This window comes from Neovison vison, chromosome 2, assembly GCF_020171115.1.
Source record: "Neovison vison isolate M4711 chromosome 2, ASM_NN_V1, whole genome shotgun sequence".
Taxonomy (NCBI): Eukaryota; Metazoa; Chordata; class Mammalia; order Carnivora; family Mustelidae; genus Neogale; species Neogale vison.
The window spans coordinates 151,679,544-151,696,754 of NC_058092.1; the positions used below are offsets into that span (position 1 = coordinate 151,679,544).

Sequence of the window (17,211 nt, forward strand, 5' to 3'; positions counted from 1 at the left end):
ATCTACGTACATTTCCTTCCCCCTTTCCTTCCTCTGAATACACTGATTAAAAAGAGAGCCAACAGATAAATCTTGAGGATATAATGCAGAGGACTTAATAGGCCCTCAAGAGGCAGAAAGGGAGGGAAACAAGAACGGGAGGGGTTCCTTGGGCTTATGGCATGAGGACAAACAACTTTCCTTGAGTTGAAAGGCCGACAGACCTAAGAAGTAGAGAGGAGGAAAGTTTGCAGAATTTCCATTAACTGGGAAGAGTGGGGCCGGGGTGGTGGTGGGGGGCTGGTTACTAGGTGTGTGATTGTGTGGGGCGGCCTGGGGCGGCCCCGGAGCGGCTGACCCTCTGCCTGCGGGGATGGGAGTCGTGAGGCGGCCGCCATGGCGGTGTCAGAGAGCCAGCTCAAGAAAATGGTGTCCAAGTACAGATACAGAGACCTAACTGTATGTGAAACTGTCAATGTTATTACTTTATACAAAGATCTCAAACCTGTATTGGATTCATATGTTTTTAATGATGGCAGTTCGAGGGAACTAATGAACCTCACTGGAACAATTCCTGTGCCTTATAAAGGTAATACATATAATATTCCAATATGCCTGTGGCTGCTGGACACATACCCATATAATCCCCCTATCTGTTTCGTTAAGCCTACTAGTTCAATGACTATTAAAACAGGAAAGCATGTGGATGCAAATGGGAAGATATATCTTCCTTATCTACATGAATGGAAACATCCACAGTCTGACTTATTGGGGCTTATTCAGGTCATGATCGTGGTGTTTGGAGATGAACCTCCAGTCTTCTCTCATCCTACTATTTCGGCATCTTATCCACCATACCAGGCAACTGGGCCACCAAATACTTCCTATATCCCAGGCATGCCAAGTGGAATCTCTGCATATCCATCTGGATATCCTCCCAATCCCAGCGGTTACCCAGGCTGCCCTTTCCCATCTGGTGGTCAGTATCCTGCCACAACAAATTCTCAGTACCCTTCCCAGCCTCCTGCGGCCACTGTCGGTCCCAGTCAGGATGGCACCATCAGTGAGGACACCATCCGAGCCTCTCTCATCTCAGCGGTCAGTGACAAGCTGAGATGGCGGATGAAGGAGGAAATGGATCGTGCCCAGGCAGAGCTCAATGCCTTGAAACGAACAGAGGAAGACCTGAAAAAAGGTCATCAGAAACTGGAAGAGATGGTTACCCGTTTAGATCAAGAAGTAGCTGAGGTTGACAAAAACATAGAACTTTTGAGAAAGAAGGATGAAGAACTCAGTTCTGCTCTGGAGAAAATGGAATCAGTCTGAAAACAATGATATTGGTGAAGTTATCATTCCCACAGCCCCACTATACAAATAGATCCTAAATCTGTATGCAGAGGAAAATGCTATCGAAGACACTATCTTTTACCTGGGAGAAGCCTTGAGGCGGGGAGTAATAGATCTGGATGTTTTCCTAAAGCATGTACGCCTTCTGTCCCGTAAACAGTTCCAGCTGAGGGCACTAATGCAAAAAGCAAGAAAGACTGCCGGTTTCAGTGACCTCTACTGACTTCTCTGATATCAGCTGGAGATTGAGCTCTTCTTAAAGCGTTCTTTTCTTCTCTTTCTTTCTCTTATCAGTAGGTGCCCAGAAAAGAATAAGTTATTGCAGTTTATCATTCAAGTGTAAAATATTTTTTTTTTAAGATTTTATTTATTTATTTGACAGAGAGAGATCACAAGTAGGCAGAGAGGCAGGCAGAGAGAGAGGAGGAAACAGGCGCCCTGCTGAGCAGAGAACCCGATGCGGGACTCGATCCCAGGACCCTGAGATCATGACCTGAGCCGAAGGCAGCAGCTCAACCCACTGAGCCACCCAGGTGCCCCTCAAGTGTAAAATATTTTGAATCAATAATATATTTTCTGTTTTCTTTTGGTAAAGACTGGCTTTTATTAATGCACTTTCTATCCTCTGTAAACTTTTTGTGCTGAATGTTGGGACTGACTATGCTAAATAAAATTTGTTGCATAACTTTTCTCTTTATTGAAAAAAAAACTGGGAAAAGAGTGGAAAAGAAGCAATAGACATTAGAATGACAAATGTGAAAACTCCCATCAGGGTTAGATAAATAAAAGGTCTTATTGAGGCCTTACCATGTTAACCTGCAATGGTGGTAAGAGCAGTTGTGGAAACACTCCCCAACAGCACTGAGCAAGTTGGAGGAACAAAGATGGGGGTGGTTGGATGCAACCAGGACTGGGAACTGGCAGGATGAGAAGGACCTGAGGAAAGTGATCTGAGAAAGCCCCTAAATGGCTGCCGGAAATGAATGACTGTTGGGCATAGGTCAAGAAGGGAAGGAAGTCAAGTTGGAAGTTAACAGAGTGGAAGAGAGTAGAATAGAGAAAAACTAATGGATTTAAAATCTCGCTGAAAATTATTTATGACAACATAATTTAGCTTTCATTCTTTTGGCTTTGGCAAGGAAAAAAGTCAATTTATTTTTTGAACCTCTACAGACTAGAAAATAGGAAAATATTTCAAAATTACAGGTCTTCTACATCCAAAATCCAGTTTACTTTGGTTCCAAGACATTCCTTTAAGCAGAAAAAAAAAATACTGTAGTTTAAACCTAGTCGATAAATTAATATATTTTTACTAGATTTAAAGTACTCTTACATTGTTCTTCTGTATTGACAACTGTGATTATAGTTCAAGGTGAAAAGAATAGACTTTTGATTACTTAATGGATAAAATTACTCTTTTTGTAAGACTCCAATTCAAAGTCAAGCATTTCTGTCCTTGACAAAGACCAGATACAAATGACAAAGGAATCATGAATAGCACCAGGCCAAAATTAATTTGATTAGGTAAGGAATAATCAACTTAAGCAGACTTCATCTTAAAGGTAAATATTTTGTTTATATAGTTAGCATTAGATCTTTTTGACTAATCTTTAAGTTTTTAAGTAATAGATTCATAAACACAGTTCAAATTTCCATAATGCAGCATAAATACCCATGATTTTCAATTAAAATGGAAGACTCAAATTATTTTAAAAACTAGTGAAGGTACTACCCAACTCTTCAAAGGTTGGGTTGAGGGCTTCAGTGAGATTTTTTTCATGCAAGTTCATAGTGATTAAATCTGCCAAAACATATTATAATGGAACCAAACAAGCAATATGCAACGTTTCTGGAAAACAGTTTCATTTGGGGAGGTCAGCAACACTGTAAACTAAGGAATCAGGGTTTTTTTCTTTTCTCCTACCTCTTGTTGCCAGGTGACTCCAGGGTGTTCAGGGTAGAAAGTACACAAAAGGGATAGAGAGTCAGGGTCAAAGCACTATAAAGCTAATTGAGAGTACCTGACAGCAGGGTCTTTGACTACTTTTCAGCCCGGCACTAGCTCTCAGGTTAACACTTCTCATTCCTTCAATCAGAGATTAAAGATACCTATTTCCTTTTTTATTCAAGCACCAATTGCCTTTAAGGGGGAGTAGTGACCTCAGTGGCAAGGAAAAGGACGTTTCCCCCTACTTTTGTACTTAAGATGAGCAAACAGCTCTTTTTTTTTTTTTAAAAGATTTTATTTATTTATTCGAGAGAGAGAGACAGTGAGAGAGAGCATGAGCGAGGAGAAGGTCAGAGAGCGAAGCAGACTCCCCATGGAGCTGGGAGCCCGATGTGGGACTCGATCCCGGGACTCCAGGATCACGCCCTGAGCCGAAGGCAGTCGTTCAACCAACTGCGCCACCCAGGCGTCCCGAGCAAACAGCTCTTTAATGATTTTTACTTACTAACCAGTAGAAGACTACAAAAAGGCTTAAGTAAAGGCTCCTCCCTAAAATACTCTTTCCATGTACCTTTTGTTTCTTCTCAAACGGAAAGACATTGCTGTATCCAGGTATCAATCTGTTTTGGGGACACAAATTATAAAGAAAAAAATGAATGAATTTGGACAGCGTATAAATTCCATTAAGTGGAGTCTCCCTGGTTAAAAAGCAGAATTTGCTGGGCAGGGAGGAAGAAAAAAAAGGAAGAGGGTAAGAAAAAAAGATTAGTGCACTTAACGCTTATCAAGGTCAGCTTTTTCATGGAAGACTTTAGTGAGGGAGTTTCCAAGAAGAGACCGAGATATTATAAGTAACAACATTTAGGAAGAAAGAGGAGGTCCAGTGGTCTTTGGGCCAGCTTGCTACAGAAACCGGTCCCAAGGAGTCACTGACTTGAAACTGGGGTAAACGAGTGGGAAATTGTCCATATAGCACAGTTAGGAAGTATCTGGATAAAAATTCCTGGAAGCTGAAGTCTTCTTTATTGACAGAATCAACAGAACATTTGTGGCAGTTGTCCATAAGGTCCAGACATAGCACATTCTGACATTCAAATCAGACCTACTTAAATGTGGCCCGTTTTGATTCTTTCAACTTTGTACTATGATGATTATCTATACAAAGGGGTTCTAAATCAAAACCACCTCATTTACATCACCCTTATTCATTCGGTTTGTGGAGAGTGACAGCTCGGTCCAAATTTTTAAAAAAGTGATAGGCTAAAAGACAAAAAATAGTCAACTGCAATAAGCTACCAGGTCTAACTGGAAATGGCTTAATATTATTCATTCTCTTCTTTGAACATTTTGCTTAAGTGCTTAATTAGGGCTACAAGCTCAGGGTTCCCACCACGTGCATCGATTTGTTTATAGGCTTTAGATTCAAGCTCTTTAAGAGTACTCCGAGTGTATTCAAAAGAACCTACATCCTCAAGATAATGTACACAGTATTTTTTAATATCTACATTCTCGGTTCTCTGACGCAAGATATTCTGCACTTGTGTGCTTTCAGGCCTTGACCAAATAGCATGAATAGTAGGGAAGGAGAACTTTCCCTCTGTTAGATCTTCACAGAAGCTTTTGTTTTCACTATATTCTTTGGAGTGTAGATTAGCATAATCATCCCTAATTTGGAAAAAGAGCCCCAGTGTATTAAGCAGTGGCTTTAGATCTTCTTTGTAGTCAGAGAACAACTGCATGAGACCTACTGCTAATCCGAAGAGTCCACCTGTTTTCTGCAGCACCATTGCTTTATATTCTTCTTCAGTGGGACAAGTGTAATTATCCCTCCAATAAATATCTAGACCTTGTCCCTGATGGAGTTCCAAAAGCTGGTGGGTGAAAAGCTTCACTGCATCTGGGTGATTAAGGGTTAAGACTTTCTCGAGGCCAAGGAAATACACATAATTGGCAGAATTGATGACAGATGGAATTCCATAGATGCTGTGTGCCACTGGAAAGCCACGTCGGAGTTTTGAGTTGTCTTCGATATCATCGATGAGCAAACTGGCATTATGCAACATTTCTGTCACTTCAATGATAATCTACAAAAAAGACAAGTGACAATTTCATTTTATTTGACCTCTTCAAAACAGCTTATAAATACTTAACAGATTACGAGAGTCTCAGATTTCTTAGTTTTTTGCAATGAATAATTATTTAGCAACCTCAATATAAAACAATACATGTATCCACATTAAACTCATTAAGAGCAACAGTATTTTACGTCACATCTATTAATTTGTTAGGGATTAAGATCGACGTTAGAATTGCCTAAATACCTGTAGTTTGTCTTCTGGAACTTTTAGCCAATGATTAAATGCCTGTGAAAGTTTGGTTCTCACTTGTTTACCTGAAATTAAAGAATAAAATTTGGCAATAAAATTAATATTTCAGTTATTAAAAAAAAAATTCAGAAACTTCCTTGGAAACTGTTCAGACTTGAATCCAGCCCCATCACTGCTGGGGCCTCCCTAACGCCCCCTCTACCAAAATTCGCATTCTGAAAGCTCATGGTCTTTTGAAATCAGGGCATTCAAGGAGATCCTAAAGTATGCAAATGGCCCAATAGTACGCCCACTCCTTTCATCTTAACTTGTATCAACAATTTTGGAATGAAATGTGGGCATTTTAGGAACTATGATCTAATTCATTCCTTTTCTGAAAAATAAGTCCGTCTAGTCAGTGGCAGTTAGTCAGCAATGTCTGTTTTCAGAGAACTGTAGGTATTTCTAATAAAATGTACTTTGCTATTGAATTCAGTAAAATATCATAAAATTACCTCTTAAAATTATCTACCATTTCTTTAAATTAAGGTTTTAGAGACTGTATAACTCTACTTCTTTCCTATCAAAAAATGAGATGACCATTCCCTGAAGTATTCCCTTTCAGCATTCCAGTTTAGTCAAAAGTTAATCTTTTTATTTTGACTAGGGCCATTAGTTTTTCAATATTATCATTTTCTTATATGGAAAGCTCAAGAGGTTTTTGGGTAGTAGTTATCAACAGAAGTCATTTTTGCCCAAATATAAAATAATGGTAGATAAAAACTCCAACCAGTTCTTTTAATAGTGTTCTACAAGCTTCCTGATAGAATGAATGCAGAGTAACATCCTAATTTCAGATGGTTTCAGAAAAAGTTACATAAAAAGTTTCAGTGAACAAAAACAGCATTTTCTAAGACCTATCTATGTTTTCTCTGCACCAGTCACCCAAGCAAATGAATAAACTCTCATCCCATATCCAAATGAAAAAAAGTTGCACTTTTTGTGAGAAGTCTAAAAGAGAAGGATCTCTTAGGGTTCGAGAAGCAGTATTTTCTGTCTACTAACCTTTAAGGTGAGCATGGTCTGGGTAGCAGATATATAGTTTGTACTTTGATCTACTTTCCAGTTTAACAAAGGCCAACCTGAGCTATACTGACAAAGCACATCTGTGCAAAGTAACCATATCACTTTAAAAAACAAGTTTAGAAGATGAAGAACACAAAGAATCAATGTGGAGCCACATTTTTCCTTTTTGCTTTTGAATGTACATAGAAAAGAGCACATAAATGGCTTAACTTATAGGTAATGTAGTTGTGTTTCAGTATTTTTTTTCCTTTAACCATAGTCTGGGGTCTGGGTTGATAGTTTTAAGGCCCCAAATAATTTCTAACAGGTGCTAGTCAAAGAGATCCCTCAAAATTAAAAGAAACACATGATAATTACCTTTCTTCTTTATTTCTTAAAAATATTTATTTTAGAAGGAGAAGAGTACGTGAGTGGGGGTAGGGGCAGAGAGGGAGGGAAAGGACAAGCAAACTCTGTGTTGAATGTGGAGCCTGATGCTAGGGCTTGATGGCCATGACCCCAAGATCATGACCTGAGCCCAAGTCAAGAGTCTGATGCTCAAATGAGCCACCCAAGAACCCCCCAGTTACCTCTCCTCTTTTAAAGACTTTTTTTTTTTTTAAAGATTTTATTATTTATTTGACAGAGATCACAAGTAGGCAGAGAGGCAGGCAGAGAAAGAGGAGGAAGCAGGCTCCCTGCCGAGCAGAGAGCCCGATGCGGGGCATCTGAGCCGAAGGCAGAGGCTTTAACCACTGAGCCACCCAGGCGCCCCCCTCTTTTAAAGACTTTAACGTTACTAATTCCCAGCCTGGGGACCTACCCTAGCGCAAATAAGTAAAAGTCATTTGACTTCACAAAGTCCAGAAAATCCTAATACTAATAATTGCTAATTATTATAATCTTTTAATAGCAAGAGGAACTTTTCGACAGAATAAATGGCCTCGCCTACCTTTAAGTCACTTTAGGAACTCTGAGTTCTCTGTGAAAAATCAGTTTATTATGCATAATGCAATTTCCTATCTCTTTTTTAAAGACTTTATTTATTTATTTATTGGCGGCGGGGGGCGGGGGACTGCATGCTGCAAGCAGAGGGGCAGGAAGAGGAGAGAATCTCAAGTAGACTCCTTGTGGAGCCCAATGAGGGATCAATCTCGTGACCCTAACTAAGATCATGACCTGAGCTGAAATCACAAGGTGGACGCTTAACAAACTAAGCCTCCCAGACACCCCCCCATTTAAAAAATTCTTTTAACTTAAATTCAATTTAATTAACACACACTGTATTATTAGTTTCTAGGGTAGAATTCAGTGATTCATCAGTTGCATATAACACCCAGTGCTCATTATACCATGTGCCCTCCATTCCTAATTCCCCCACTTCCTATTTCTTTTTAAAGATTTTTATTTATTTTTGTTTTGTAATTTATTTTTTAGATTCTATTTATTCATTTGAGATACAGAGGGAGACAGCACGAGTTGGGGGGAGGAGCTAAGGGAGAAGGAGAAGCAAACTCCCTGCTGAGCAGGGTGCCTGACATGGGTCTTGATCCCAGGACCTTAAGATCATGAGCTGAGCCAAAGGCAGATGCTTAAATGACTGAGCCACCCAGGCACCACAAAGATTTTTATTTTTTAAGTAATCTCTACACCCAGCAGGGGGCTTGAATTTACAACCGCAAGAGTCACATGCTCCACTGATTGATTCAGCTAGGTGCTTCACAATTTTGTTTCTTTTTTTTTTTTTTTTTTAAGATTTTATTTATTTATTTGACAGAGAGAGATCACAAGTAGGCAGAGAGGCAGGCAGAGACAGAGAGGGGAGCAGGCTCCCTGCTGAGCAGAGAGCCCAATGCGGGGCTCGATCCCAGGACACCGAGATCATGACCTGAGCCAAAGGCAGCGGCTTAATCCACTGAGCCACCCAGGTGCCCCCCCCCTTTTTTTTAAGATTTTATTTATTTATTTGACAGAGAGAGATCACAAGTAGGCAGAGAGGCAGGCAGAGACAGAGAGGGCATAATTTTCTGTTTCTTTAGGAAAATCTTTTGAGGTTATATTCTATAATGGAACAAGATTGTATTAGATAGTAAAAAAGTTTGATACCTAATGAGAGTTTTAAATGTTAAAATACTATAGGATAATGAGGATTAAATAAAAATGTTACAGAAGTTCATTATACAGGTAAACATTATTGCTAAAATTAGCTACAGATGGTCCCTGCTTTGCTTAGCAGAACAGGAGACACTCCTTAGATGCTTTACAGCACTGATAACTGGCATGTTTTACCATAGCCCAGTTCTAGCCAGTGTCTGCAAACTTGTTAACAGAGTAAGTCCAACAATGGGTAGAGTGCAGGAGAAACATCATCCTGTTTCTCAGCAGGACACCCTGAAATAAGTGTAGTTACTAGCTGCTGAATAAATCACTCAAAAGGGGTCTCTTGGCTTTTTCTTTTTTGGGGGGAAGTGGGTGGGGCAGAGGGAGAGAGAGAACCTGATCTCAAAATCAGATTCTGAAATCTGAGCTGAAATCAAGAGTCAAGATGCTTAATTGACTAAGCTAACCAGATGCCTCTTGGCTTTTTCTTAAAAAGCAGGCAACTTTTCATTATTCTTTTCTCTTAAAAAAAAAAAAAAGATTTATTTATTTGAGAGACAGCGTATGCACATGTGCAATGGGGGTGAGGGGCAGAGGGAGAGAGAAGCACATGACAAGGGCAAGGCAGTCAACGTTGTCTGTCCTGGGTGCAGGCAATAAAGAGGTGCACTACCTTTAATGAATTAAAAAATAGTAACAGACCCTGGGTGTCTTGAGTGGCTCAGTCAGTTGGGCATCTGCCCTCAGTGCAGGTCATGGTCCGGGGGTCCTGGGATTGAGCCCTGCATTGGGCTCCTTGCTCAGTGGGGAGCCTGCTTCTCTCCCTCTGACTGCTACTGCTTATGCTCTCTCTGTCAAATAAATAAAAACTTAAAAAAACAGTAATAGACTGACTAGTTTTTTAAAAAGTGTAAATTTTCTTTGTCTTTGGATCTTGAGGATTTCATCTTTAATATGTTAGGATTTTAACTTTCAAGAAGCAGGATTTTATTTGTCTCTGGACTCATCATAGTGGAAGGTAATTTATATCTAACAAATTTAGGATCCTTTTATATTGCTTCTATAGTACTATGGAATATCTTTATGTTGTTAATTAGATTTCATTTAATAAGCTTTGGTGAGTTATTACTTTTTTTAAAGATTTTATTTGGGTGGGGGACACAAGAAGGGGGAGTGGGAGAGGGAGAAGCACGCTTCTCGCTGAGCAGGGAGCTCCATGCAGGGCTTGATCCCACGACCCCAGGATCATGGCCCGATCCAAAGATGCCCTGGTTCCCTCACTCTGACATTAGCAGGTACGTCTTCATGTAGGTCCGCCAGAATAGAAATGATGCTAATCATGATGGCCTTCAAGATGTAGCAGGGGAGCTACCACTCTTCAGCTTCTGATAACCATATTTATCCTCTCCAGGCTATGAAGAATAGAAACACACATAATACACCGAGGTGTGTCCACGAAGAAAGGTGTACACTTTAGAACAGAAATGAAAAAGCTTTTATTGTGACTGATTTGAGAACATCACTGGTCTATAGGTTAGTTATTTTATGGGCTAAATAGGGTTTTAGGGTTGTCAACTAACTCACCATCTTTTATATAATTTCTACAAGAAAGTACATTCCAAGTTTCAAGTAACTGGTCTGTGAATGAATTTTTGTTACAGGAACCCACCCCTATTATATATATGACTTTTAACTTGCTATCACCATTTTCCAGACCAAGTTAAAAAAATAGCAAAATAAAACATACATATACATGCTTAGGCAGGTGTTACTGTAAGAAGCCAAGTTCAGGTGACCCATCTTTTTTTTTTTTTTAAGATTTTTAATTTATTTATTTGACAGATAGAGATTACAAGTAGGCAGAGAGGCAGTCAGAGAGAGGAGGAAGCAGGCTCCCTGCTGAGCAGAGAGCCCGATGCGGGACTCCATCCCAGGACCCTGAGATCATGACCTGAGCCGAAGGCAGCGGCTTAACCCACTGAGCCACCCAGGCGCCCCCAGGTGACCCATCTTTATATAAGAATAATGTGGGCCTTGTTTCCAAGTAATGTGACTTAGAGATGCAGTACTATTTGGCTCTTAAAGGAACTAGTAGCATAAGAAATGCAGTGTGTGGATGACAGTGGAAAACGTGAACATAGAAAGTAAAGCTTTTTGTTGTTACACAAATTGGCATAAAAGCCCCTGACACCTAAATAGTAGGGAATAGGAACGTGTGGCATCCCAAAACCTCCAATGGCATACTCAAATGTTTTCAGTATTTTTTTTTTAGTTACGTTGTATAAATGGACATTTTTAAAAGGGTACTTCAAAAATATCCCCCCCATTTTAAGATTTTATTTATTTATTTGTCAGAGAGAGAGCAGGGGGAGAGTGGCAGGCAGAAGGAGAAGCAGGCTCCTCACTGCTCGATCCGGGACTCGACCCCAAGTGAAAGGCAGATGCTTAAGCGACTGAGCCAGCCAGGCATCCCCAAAATAAGCCCTTTAAGAACATAAAACTAAAATGTTCTATTTGTAATTTTCCTTGTATGCATCCCTTATTAAATAGGAAATCTTTTCCGTATGCTAGCATTTGAATGACCACAACTCCATCACAAGACCCTATAAGGGATCTATGGACCATAACTAAACAGTTACCTGGTAACTGAAGTAAATACTTATAGGGTTCTAGAAGAATTCTTTGGACTGTTTCTTGAGTCTTCTCCATTGATTTTAAACTTCAAAGCTGATCTGTGAATAAGGAGAAATAATAACTGAATTAATTTTGAGTTCCAAATGCAAAGGGATTTGTATCTCAAGCAGTATGTTGTATAAGAAAATGCTGCATATATGAAATCTTGAAACATGTAAGTAAAAGAAGCCCATCTTCAGAAAAGGCAAATCACAAACACAGAAAATAGACTGATGACTGCCTAGCACTGTGGTATCAAGAAGAGGGAGTATGAAGTTTCTTTCTGTAGGAATTAAAATACTCTACAATTAGACTGTGGTGATGGTTGCACAACCCTATGAATATACTAAAATGTTAAACTTTATATGGGTGGACCACACATGTAAATTATCTCATAAAAAAAAAAAAAGAAAATCTTCAAGTGATTTCATTGGTCAGAGTATTCACCTGGGCTGTAAGTGATTTCCTCAGTTACAAAACTTATACTAATCTAAGCCATTTTTATTTTACTCAACCATAAGGGCTTAAATTGTTGACATCAAGTCAATGTCAAAACAAATACACAGAATTAGATACTTCTATATTTGACTGATTACATAAATTAGTAAACGTATTTTCAATGAGCATTAGAATGAATAAATTTTATATCTTAAAATATAAGGCGAAAACTTCTCTTATACTTTCTTTACAATCAATCCATTTAAGACGTACACTAACTTGAATACAATTATCAAAAATATTACCTTGTATACACACACACACACACACTTCCCTTGTAGTGATTTATTACTGGGAGTTTTACCTTCAGTGTTTTCTAGAATACCGTTTGTGGCCTTCCTACCGTACTTTTTTACTGTTGAATCCAACCCCTACTTGGCTTGTTTGTATCTTTTGCTATTTTTATTTGTCCTTATCTTAGGAATATACTTTTCTAATTACTCTAACATCTGGGCACATTTTAGGTGGCTTCTTACCTTTATCTGCTTTCTTTTGCTTCTATAACAATGGTTAGGTCTTTAGGGTCATGAACTGAAAGGATCAAAAAGTGTGTTTTCTGTAATCTCCTCTTGAGTAACAAGGAGAAACAATCTTCAGAACTGAGTACTCCAGCAAAGGAAATCATCTTAGCAATATGACCTCAAAGAGAAACATTCCATGTAGAAATGTAATGCCTTGACTACTCTGATTGACACCTACCTTGACTGACAATTAATACCCAGTATGTCACAGGGGAAAAAAAAGTTCAGAAAATATTTTGAAACTATTTAAAAACTAGTAACCTCTTATCTATACTGTTTAAACTCTGACATGTTGCCTCATTTTTTTTTCCTTCTTCTTAGATTTTGTCTATTTATTTGTCATAGAGAGAAAGAGAGAGCGCATACGCAGAGGGAACAGCAGGCAGAGGGAGAAGCAGGCTCCCTGCTGTGCAAGGAACCCAATGTGGGACTCGATCCCAGGACCCCAGGATCATGACCCAAGCCGAAGGCAGATGCTTAACCAACTGAGCCACCCAGATATCCAGACATATTACCTCATTCTTTTTTTTTTTTTTAAAGATTCCACTCATTTATTTGACAGACAGAGATCACAGTAGGCAGAGAGAGGAGGAAGCAGGCTCCCCGCTGAGCAGAGAGCCCGACGCGGGCCTCCATCCCAGGACCCCGAGATCATGACCCGAGCCAAAGGCAGAGGCCTTAACCCACTGAGCCACCCAGGCGCCCCTATTACCTCATTCTTAAGAGATCAGAAAAAGAAAAGACGACAAGCAGGAAGAATAATCATTTAAATAAAAGATTATTAAACAGAATTAAAGGTAGGATAAACAAAAAAAGGGATCTTTTATATATTCGAACAGTTGGTAGCCATCTCTTCCATAACAGGTTGAGAGCAATAATCATGTTTATCTTTTTTCACAACCTCCAGAACACACTTAACTTGAAATAATTAGTCTACCTTTCAAGAACTCTTTTGTCTTCATATGGAGGCAAGTATACTCTTGCCCAGAAGTCAGAGCTAACCACCTTTGTTCCAATTCTTAAGGCTTTGGTTGATGCCATTAAAAATAAAAAAAATATGCATTATAAATTTTTAAAAATTATTATTTTTTAAAGATTTTATTTATTTGACAGAGAGAAATCACAAGTAGATGGAGAGGCAGGCAGAGAGAGAGAGAGAGAGGGAAGCAGGCTCCCTGCTGAGCAGAGAGCCCCATGCGGGACTCGATCCCAGGACCCCGAGATCATGACCTGAGCCGAAGGCAGCGGCTTAACCCACTGAGCCACCCAGGCGTCCTTAAAAATTATCTTCTTAGAAAAGATTTTATTTATTCATTTGACAGAGAGAGACAGAAGAGGGAACACAAGCAGGGGGAGTAGGAGAGGGAGAAGCAGGTTTCCACTGAGCAGGGAGCCCAATGCAGGGCTCGATCCCAGGACCCTGAAATTGTGACCCGAGCTGAAGGCAGACACTTAACGACTGAGCCACCCAGGTGCCTCTAATTTTTAAAAATTACCTTAAGAAACTCTTAATAAGTGAATTAATGTTCCTTTCCTACAGGATGTTTATACACAAGTATTCTCAGTAGTGGGGAAACACAGGAACCTTAATTTTTCTACGTATTGAAAAGTAATCTGTTTTGTGTCTTCTTAAGTCTCAGGGTTTCTACATACAGCAGCCTATACCCTACCTGCTTCCTCACCCCCCCCCCTTTTAATGCAAAGCTTCTTATTATGGCTGGAAATTTCAGTCATCAGGTAGGTACTAGACTCCAACATAAAGAGGCATTAGTGTTACTTAAAATCAACTATCTTGTTTTTAGACTGAATAATTACAGGATGCCTCTGTGAGAGAGTCTGAAACTACTCACTTTCAAAACTGGAAAACTGCCTTTAATTTGTTCATACAATTGATGGATGAATATTAACATAAAAATAACTGTCCCCCCTGTATGGACTACTACTGACATAATCTGGTTGGGCTCCCTGCATTTGTCCCTCTAATGCAGACCTCTACTCTTCCGCCAGCAAAATTCAGATCTGGCCCTATTTCCCAACCAACTGAGAACCCTTCGGAGACATCCCTTTGCTCTTAGGTAAGAACACACTCCCTAACAAACTGTCTGGAAGACTGGGCTACTCCCGCCTCCCCCACCCCCAGCTTCAGTTATTCACACTTTATTATCATCATTTTTGTTATTATAACTAATTATGTTATTATAACTAACTATGTTCTTCACACTTTAAAATCTCTCTCTAGATACAAGGCTCCCAAGATGTTATTTTTTTCCGCCTGGAAAGTTCTTTCCCTATTAACTCCTGCTAACCCACTCTGGGCTCGATCTTCACTCTGCTTCCCTTATGTCGAATTCCCTATTTCAAATCGTCACGTAACTCTCCTTCGCAGCACTCACCACTGTTACCAACTTCACACCCACTTGTGGGTCCACTCTACTCCCGTCCGTACCGTTTTCCAGACGGCAGGCGCCCAATAAGCACGGGAAGGACTGAATGAACCTCATGGTTCTAACGCGCTGGAGGATGAAATCAGGGCATAAACTTGCAGTATAAAAAGTCAGAATACCGTGCAAGTTGCTTTTTGTTTTTTTAAAGGGAATGATCTGATTTAAAAATTGCTAAGTGGTGCCAGACGAGTATCAGTGTAGCTGGAAACGCAGAACGGATCCTTTCACTCAAAACCCGGGAGGTGACAGACCTGAACAAAACTGCCCGAGCTACAGGCAGCGGATTTAAGTAACTTCGAGGCAGATTTTTCGCAGAGACTTGGCCAAAGCGCTTCCCGGCGCTCCTCTGCTAGTCGGAGCCCGCAGGGCGGGTGAGGTTCCTGCTTCCTCTCGGCTGGGATGCCCCCTTCCGCCCTACGAGGTCACCCTCCGCTCCTCCCCTTCTCCAGCGAGGATGGAAAATTCATACACAATCCGGTTCAGCATCCGGGTCCTCACCCTCCTTTCTTTCTTTCCCCTCGACCCCGCCTTCCCGCCTCCCCCGCCCTCGCTCCCATCCGGGTCCCCCCCGGCCGCCACCACAGCCGCTCACGGTTCAACGGTGAGATCACAACTTTCGCGCCGACGGCCCGGGCGTAGTAGTGCCCAGCATCAACTTCCCACTTTATAGTTCAGAGCAATGCTCCGCCTGACGCCTACATGGATCCCTCCCCCTACTTCACCACAGAACTCTCCGCCCTCCTCAGCCGCCAGCGACACCGCATTACTCGGTGCAAGAAAATGCGCCATCCCGGTCACACTGCGCAGGCGTCGTTGCCGCCTCCCTACTGCTTTGTGGCCCCGCCCCTTCCCCTCCCCCCGCTACTTGCCTCACGCCGACGCGGGGCATTGCGGGTCTTGCAGTTCTCCTGGGCAAAGGTTTTCGCATTGGCCCCAGAGGTTGGACTACATTTCCCGGGAAGCTTTGAGGAGTAACTTTCTGTTTCCATAGAAGTGGTGGGAAAATGGCGTCGTTGTTTGTATCCGAGGGACCAATAAGAATAGGGGATGGGCGGGTTCTAAAGAATGGTAACCAATCCGAGGTCGTCTGAGGGGCCATCCGGGAAAGAGGTAGGGGAGGGGAAAATATCTAGGGGAGGGGAGAAAGAAGGGAGGGGGGATCTTGGGGTGGGGGGGGGAAGCGATGTTTGCCCGTCAGTCGAGTCCGGAGTGAGGAGCTCGGGCGCCGGAGCGGAGGGAGACTCTAGAGCTGAAGCTTGCCGCCGCCACGGCCACCGCCTGGACCTTTGCCCGGAGGGAGCCGCAGAGGGTCTGGCGCCGCTGTCCTCTGGAGGGCAGCGCGATCCCGGGCCCGGACCTCCAGTCCGGGAGGGATTTTTCGTCGTCCCCCCCCTCCCCCCAGCGAGGGAGCCGGAGCGGCCGCCAAACAAAGGTACCAGTCGCCGCCGCGGGAGGAGGAGGAGCCGGAGCTTCAGCCTCAGCAGCCGCTGGACCCGCCGCCCTTCTTCCCCCATCTCTCCCCCGGGCCTGCTGGTTTTGGGGGGGAGCAGGGGAGGGAACTCTGGACGTGCCAGGGTGAGAGCTCGCCTCCGCCGAAGGTAGGGGCATTTTCTGAGAATTTCGCGGTCTCGTGAGGGGTCCTTTCGGGAGTCCGCGGCCCCGGCCGAGGACCAGGGGGCGATCGCTCGGTGGTCTCGCCGGGCGCCCGGATTCGGGGCCTCGGCCTTCCGGGAGCCCCCGCCCCCGTGCAGTTGCCGAGTCCGAGTCGCCCCCCAGCCTGGCGGCTGCACACTCAGCGGTTTAGCGGCTCTGGGCCGCGGTGGGGGGCCCGGGCCGGCGCGGGGGGCAGTGTCTGCTCCCGGCCCCCCGGTCCTCTCGCGGCCCTTGCGGCCCAGGAGCCGGGGATCCCGCTCGCACTTGTCTGGTCTCCGCCTCGGAGCGGGACGTGGGCAGCGGCTGAGCGGCCGGTCGGTCCTGGCCGCGGCCCTCCGGCCCGCCTGGCCTCTCCGCCGCCCCCACCCGGGGCCCCTCGGGCCCGGGCCTGCTCCGGCTCGGAAGCTGGGCTGCGCGACCCTCTGGGGCGCCGACCCGCTCGGCCGGGGCCGGAGGCCCTCGGGGAGGACAGCCGGCCCCGCGCCGGCCCCCGGGCTTGTTGTGAGTTTCTTCTCTGACAGAAATGGCGTCATTGTCGGAGACGGGAAACTCCGTCGGGTCCCGACAATGGGGACGGGAAGCGGCCGAACTGTGGAGGTGGCTGGGTTTGCGGGGCTGGCGAGGCCACGGGGAGCCCCTCGTCTTCGGTTCGGGGGCTGACGTCCGCCACGGCGCTT

At 43.1% G+C, this 17,211-nt stretch overlaps 3 protein-coding genes across 11 annotated transcripts in view; 2 read left to right on the forward strand and 1 right to left on the reverse strand.

Annotated features, from left to right (window-relative positions):
* Positions 1 to 355: 355 nt before the first annotated feature.
* On the forward strand, positions 356 to 1,646 carry LOC122900575 (tumor susceptibility gene 101 protein-like). The gene is given in 2 exon segments (XM_044239326.1): positions 356 to 1,292; positions 1,294 to 1,646. Coding segments are annotated over 2 exon segments (1,173 nt in total). The 5' UTR covers positions 356 to 375; the 3' UTR covers positions 1,550 to 1,646.
* Positions 1,647 to 4,274: 2,628 nt separating this feature from the next.
* Positions 4,275 to 15,685, reverse strand: GGPS1 (geranylgeranyl diphosphate synthase 1). Of its 5 annotated transcripts, XM_044239329.1 has the most exons (5): positions 15,474 to 15,685; positions 13,375 to 13,462; positions 11,385 to 11,477; positions 5,596 to 5,666; positions 4,275 to 5,358 (listed from the first exon to the last, which is right to left on the reverse strand). In XM_044239329.1, the coding sequence occupies exons 3-5, from the start codon at positions 11,452 to 11,454 to the stop codon at positions 4,597 to 4,599; spliced, it is 903 nt and encodes a 300-aa protein (XP_044095264.1). In that variant the 5' UTR covers positions 11,455 to 11,477; positions 13,375 to 13,462; positions 15,474 to 15,685; the 3' UTR covers positions 4,275 to 4,596. The 5 variants fall into 5 exon arrangements, with proteins under 5 accessions (XP_044095264.1, XP_044095262.1, XP_044095266.1 ...); XM_044239327.1 differs by lacking the exon at positions 13,375 to 13,462; XM_044239331.1 differs by lacking the exons at positions 13,375 to 13,462; positions 15,474 to 15,685 and adding an exon at positions 15,133 to 15,423.
* Positions 15,686 to 16,075: 390 nt separating this feature from the next.
* ARID4B (AT-rich interaction domain 4B) overlaps positions 16,076 to 17,211 on the forward strand; it is a 142,539-nt gene continuing 141,403 nt past the window's right edge. For 4 of the 5 annotated variants that reach the window (XR_006383268.1, XM_044239333.1, XM_044239335.1 and 1 more), the window contains exon 1: positions 16,076 to 16,479. The gene's annotated coding sequence lies outside the window, so the exon portion shown is untranslated. The remainder of the gene's footprint in view (positions 16,480 to 17,211) is intronic. The other variant, XM_044239334.1, reaches the window with a different exon arrangement.

Excerpts from the sequence above, each read along its gene's own strand:
- GGPS1 (XM_044239327.1), bottom strand. The coding sequence starts at position 11,454 with ATGGAGAAGACTCAAGAAACAGTCCAAAGAATTCTTCTAGAACCCTAT. Across the intron at positions 5,667-11,384 it reads GTATTTACTTCAGTTACCAG|GTAAACAAGTGAGAACCAAA; the intron begins GTAACTGTTTAG and ends CTTTAATTTCAG. Across the intron at positions 5,359-5,595 it reads TTCCAGAAGACAAACTACAG|ATTATCATTGAAGTGACAGA; the intron begins GTATTTAGGCAA and ends TCTTTTTTGTAG.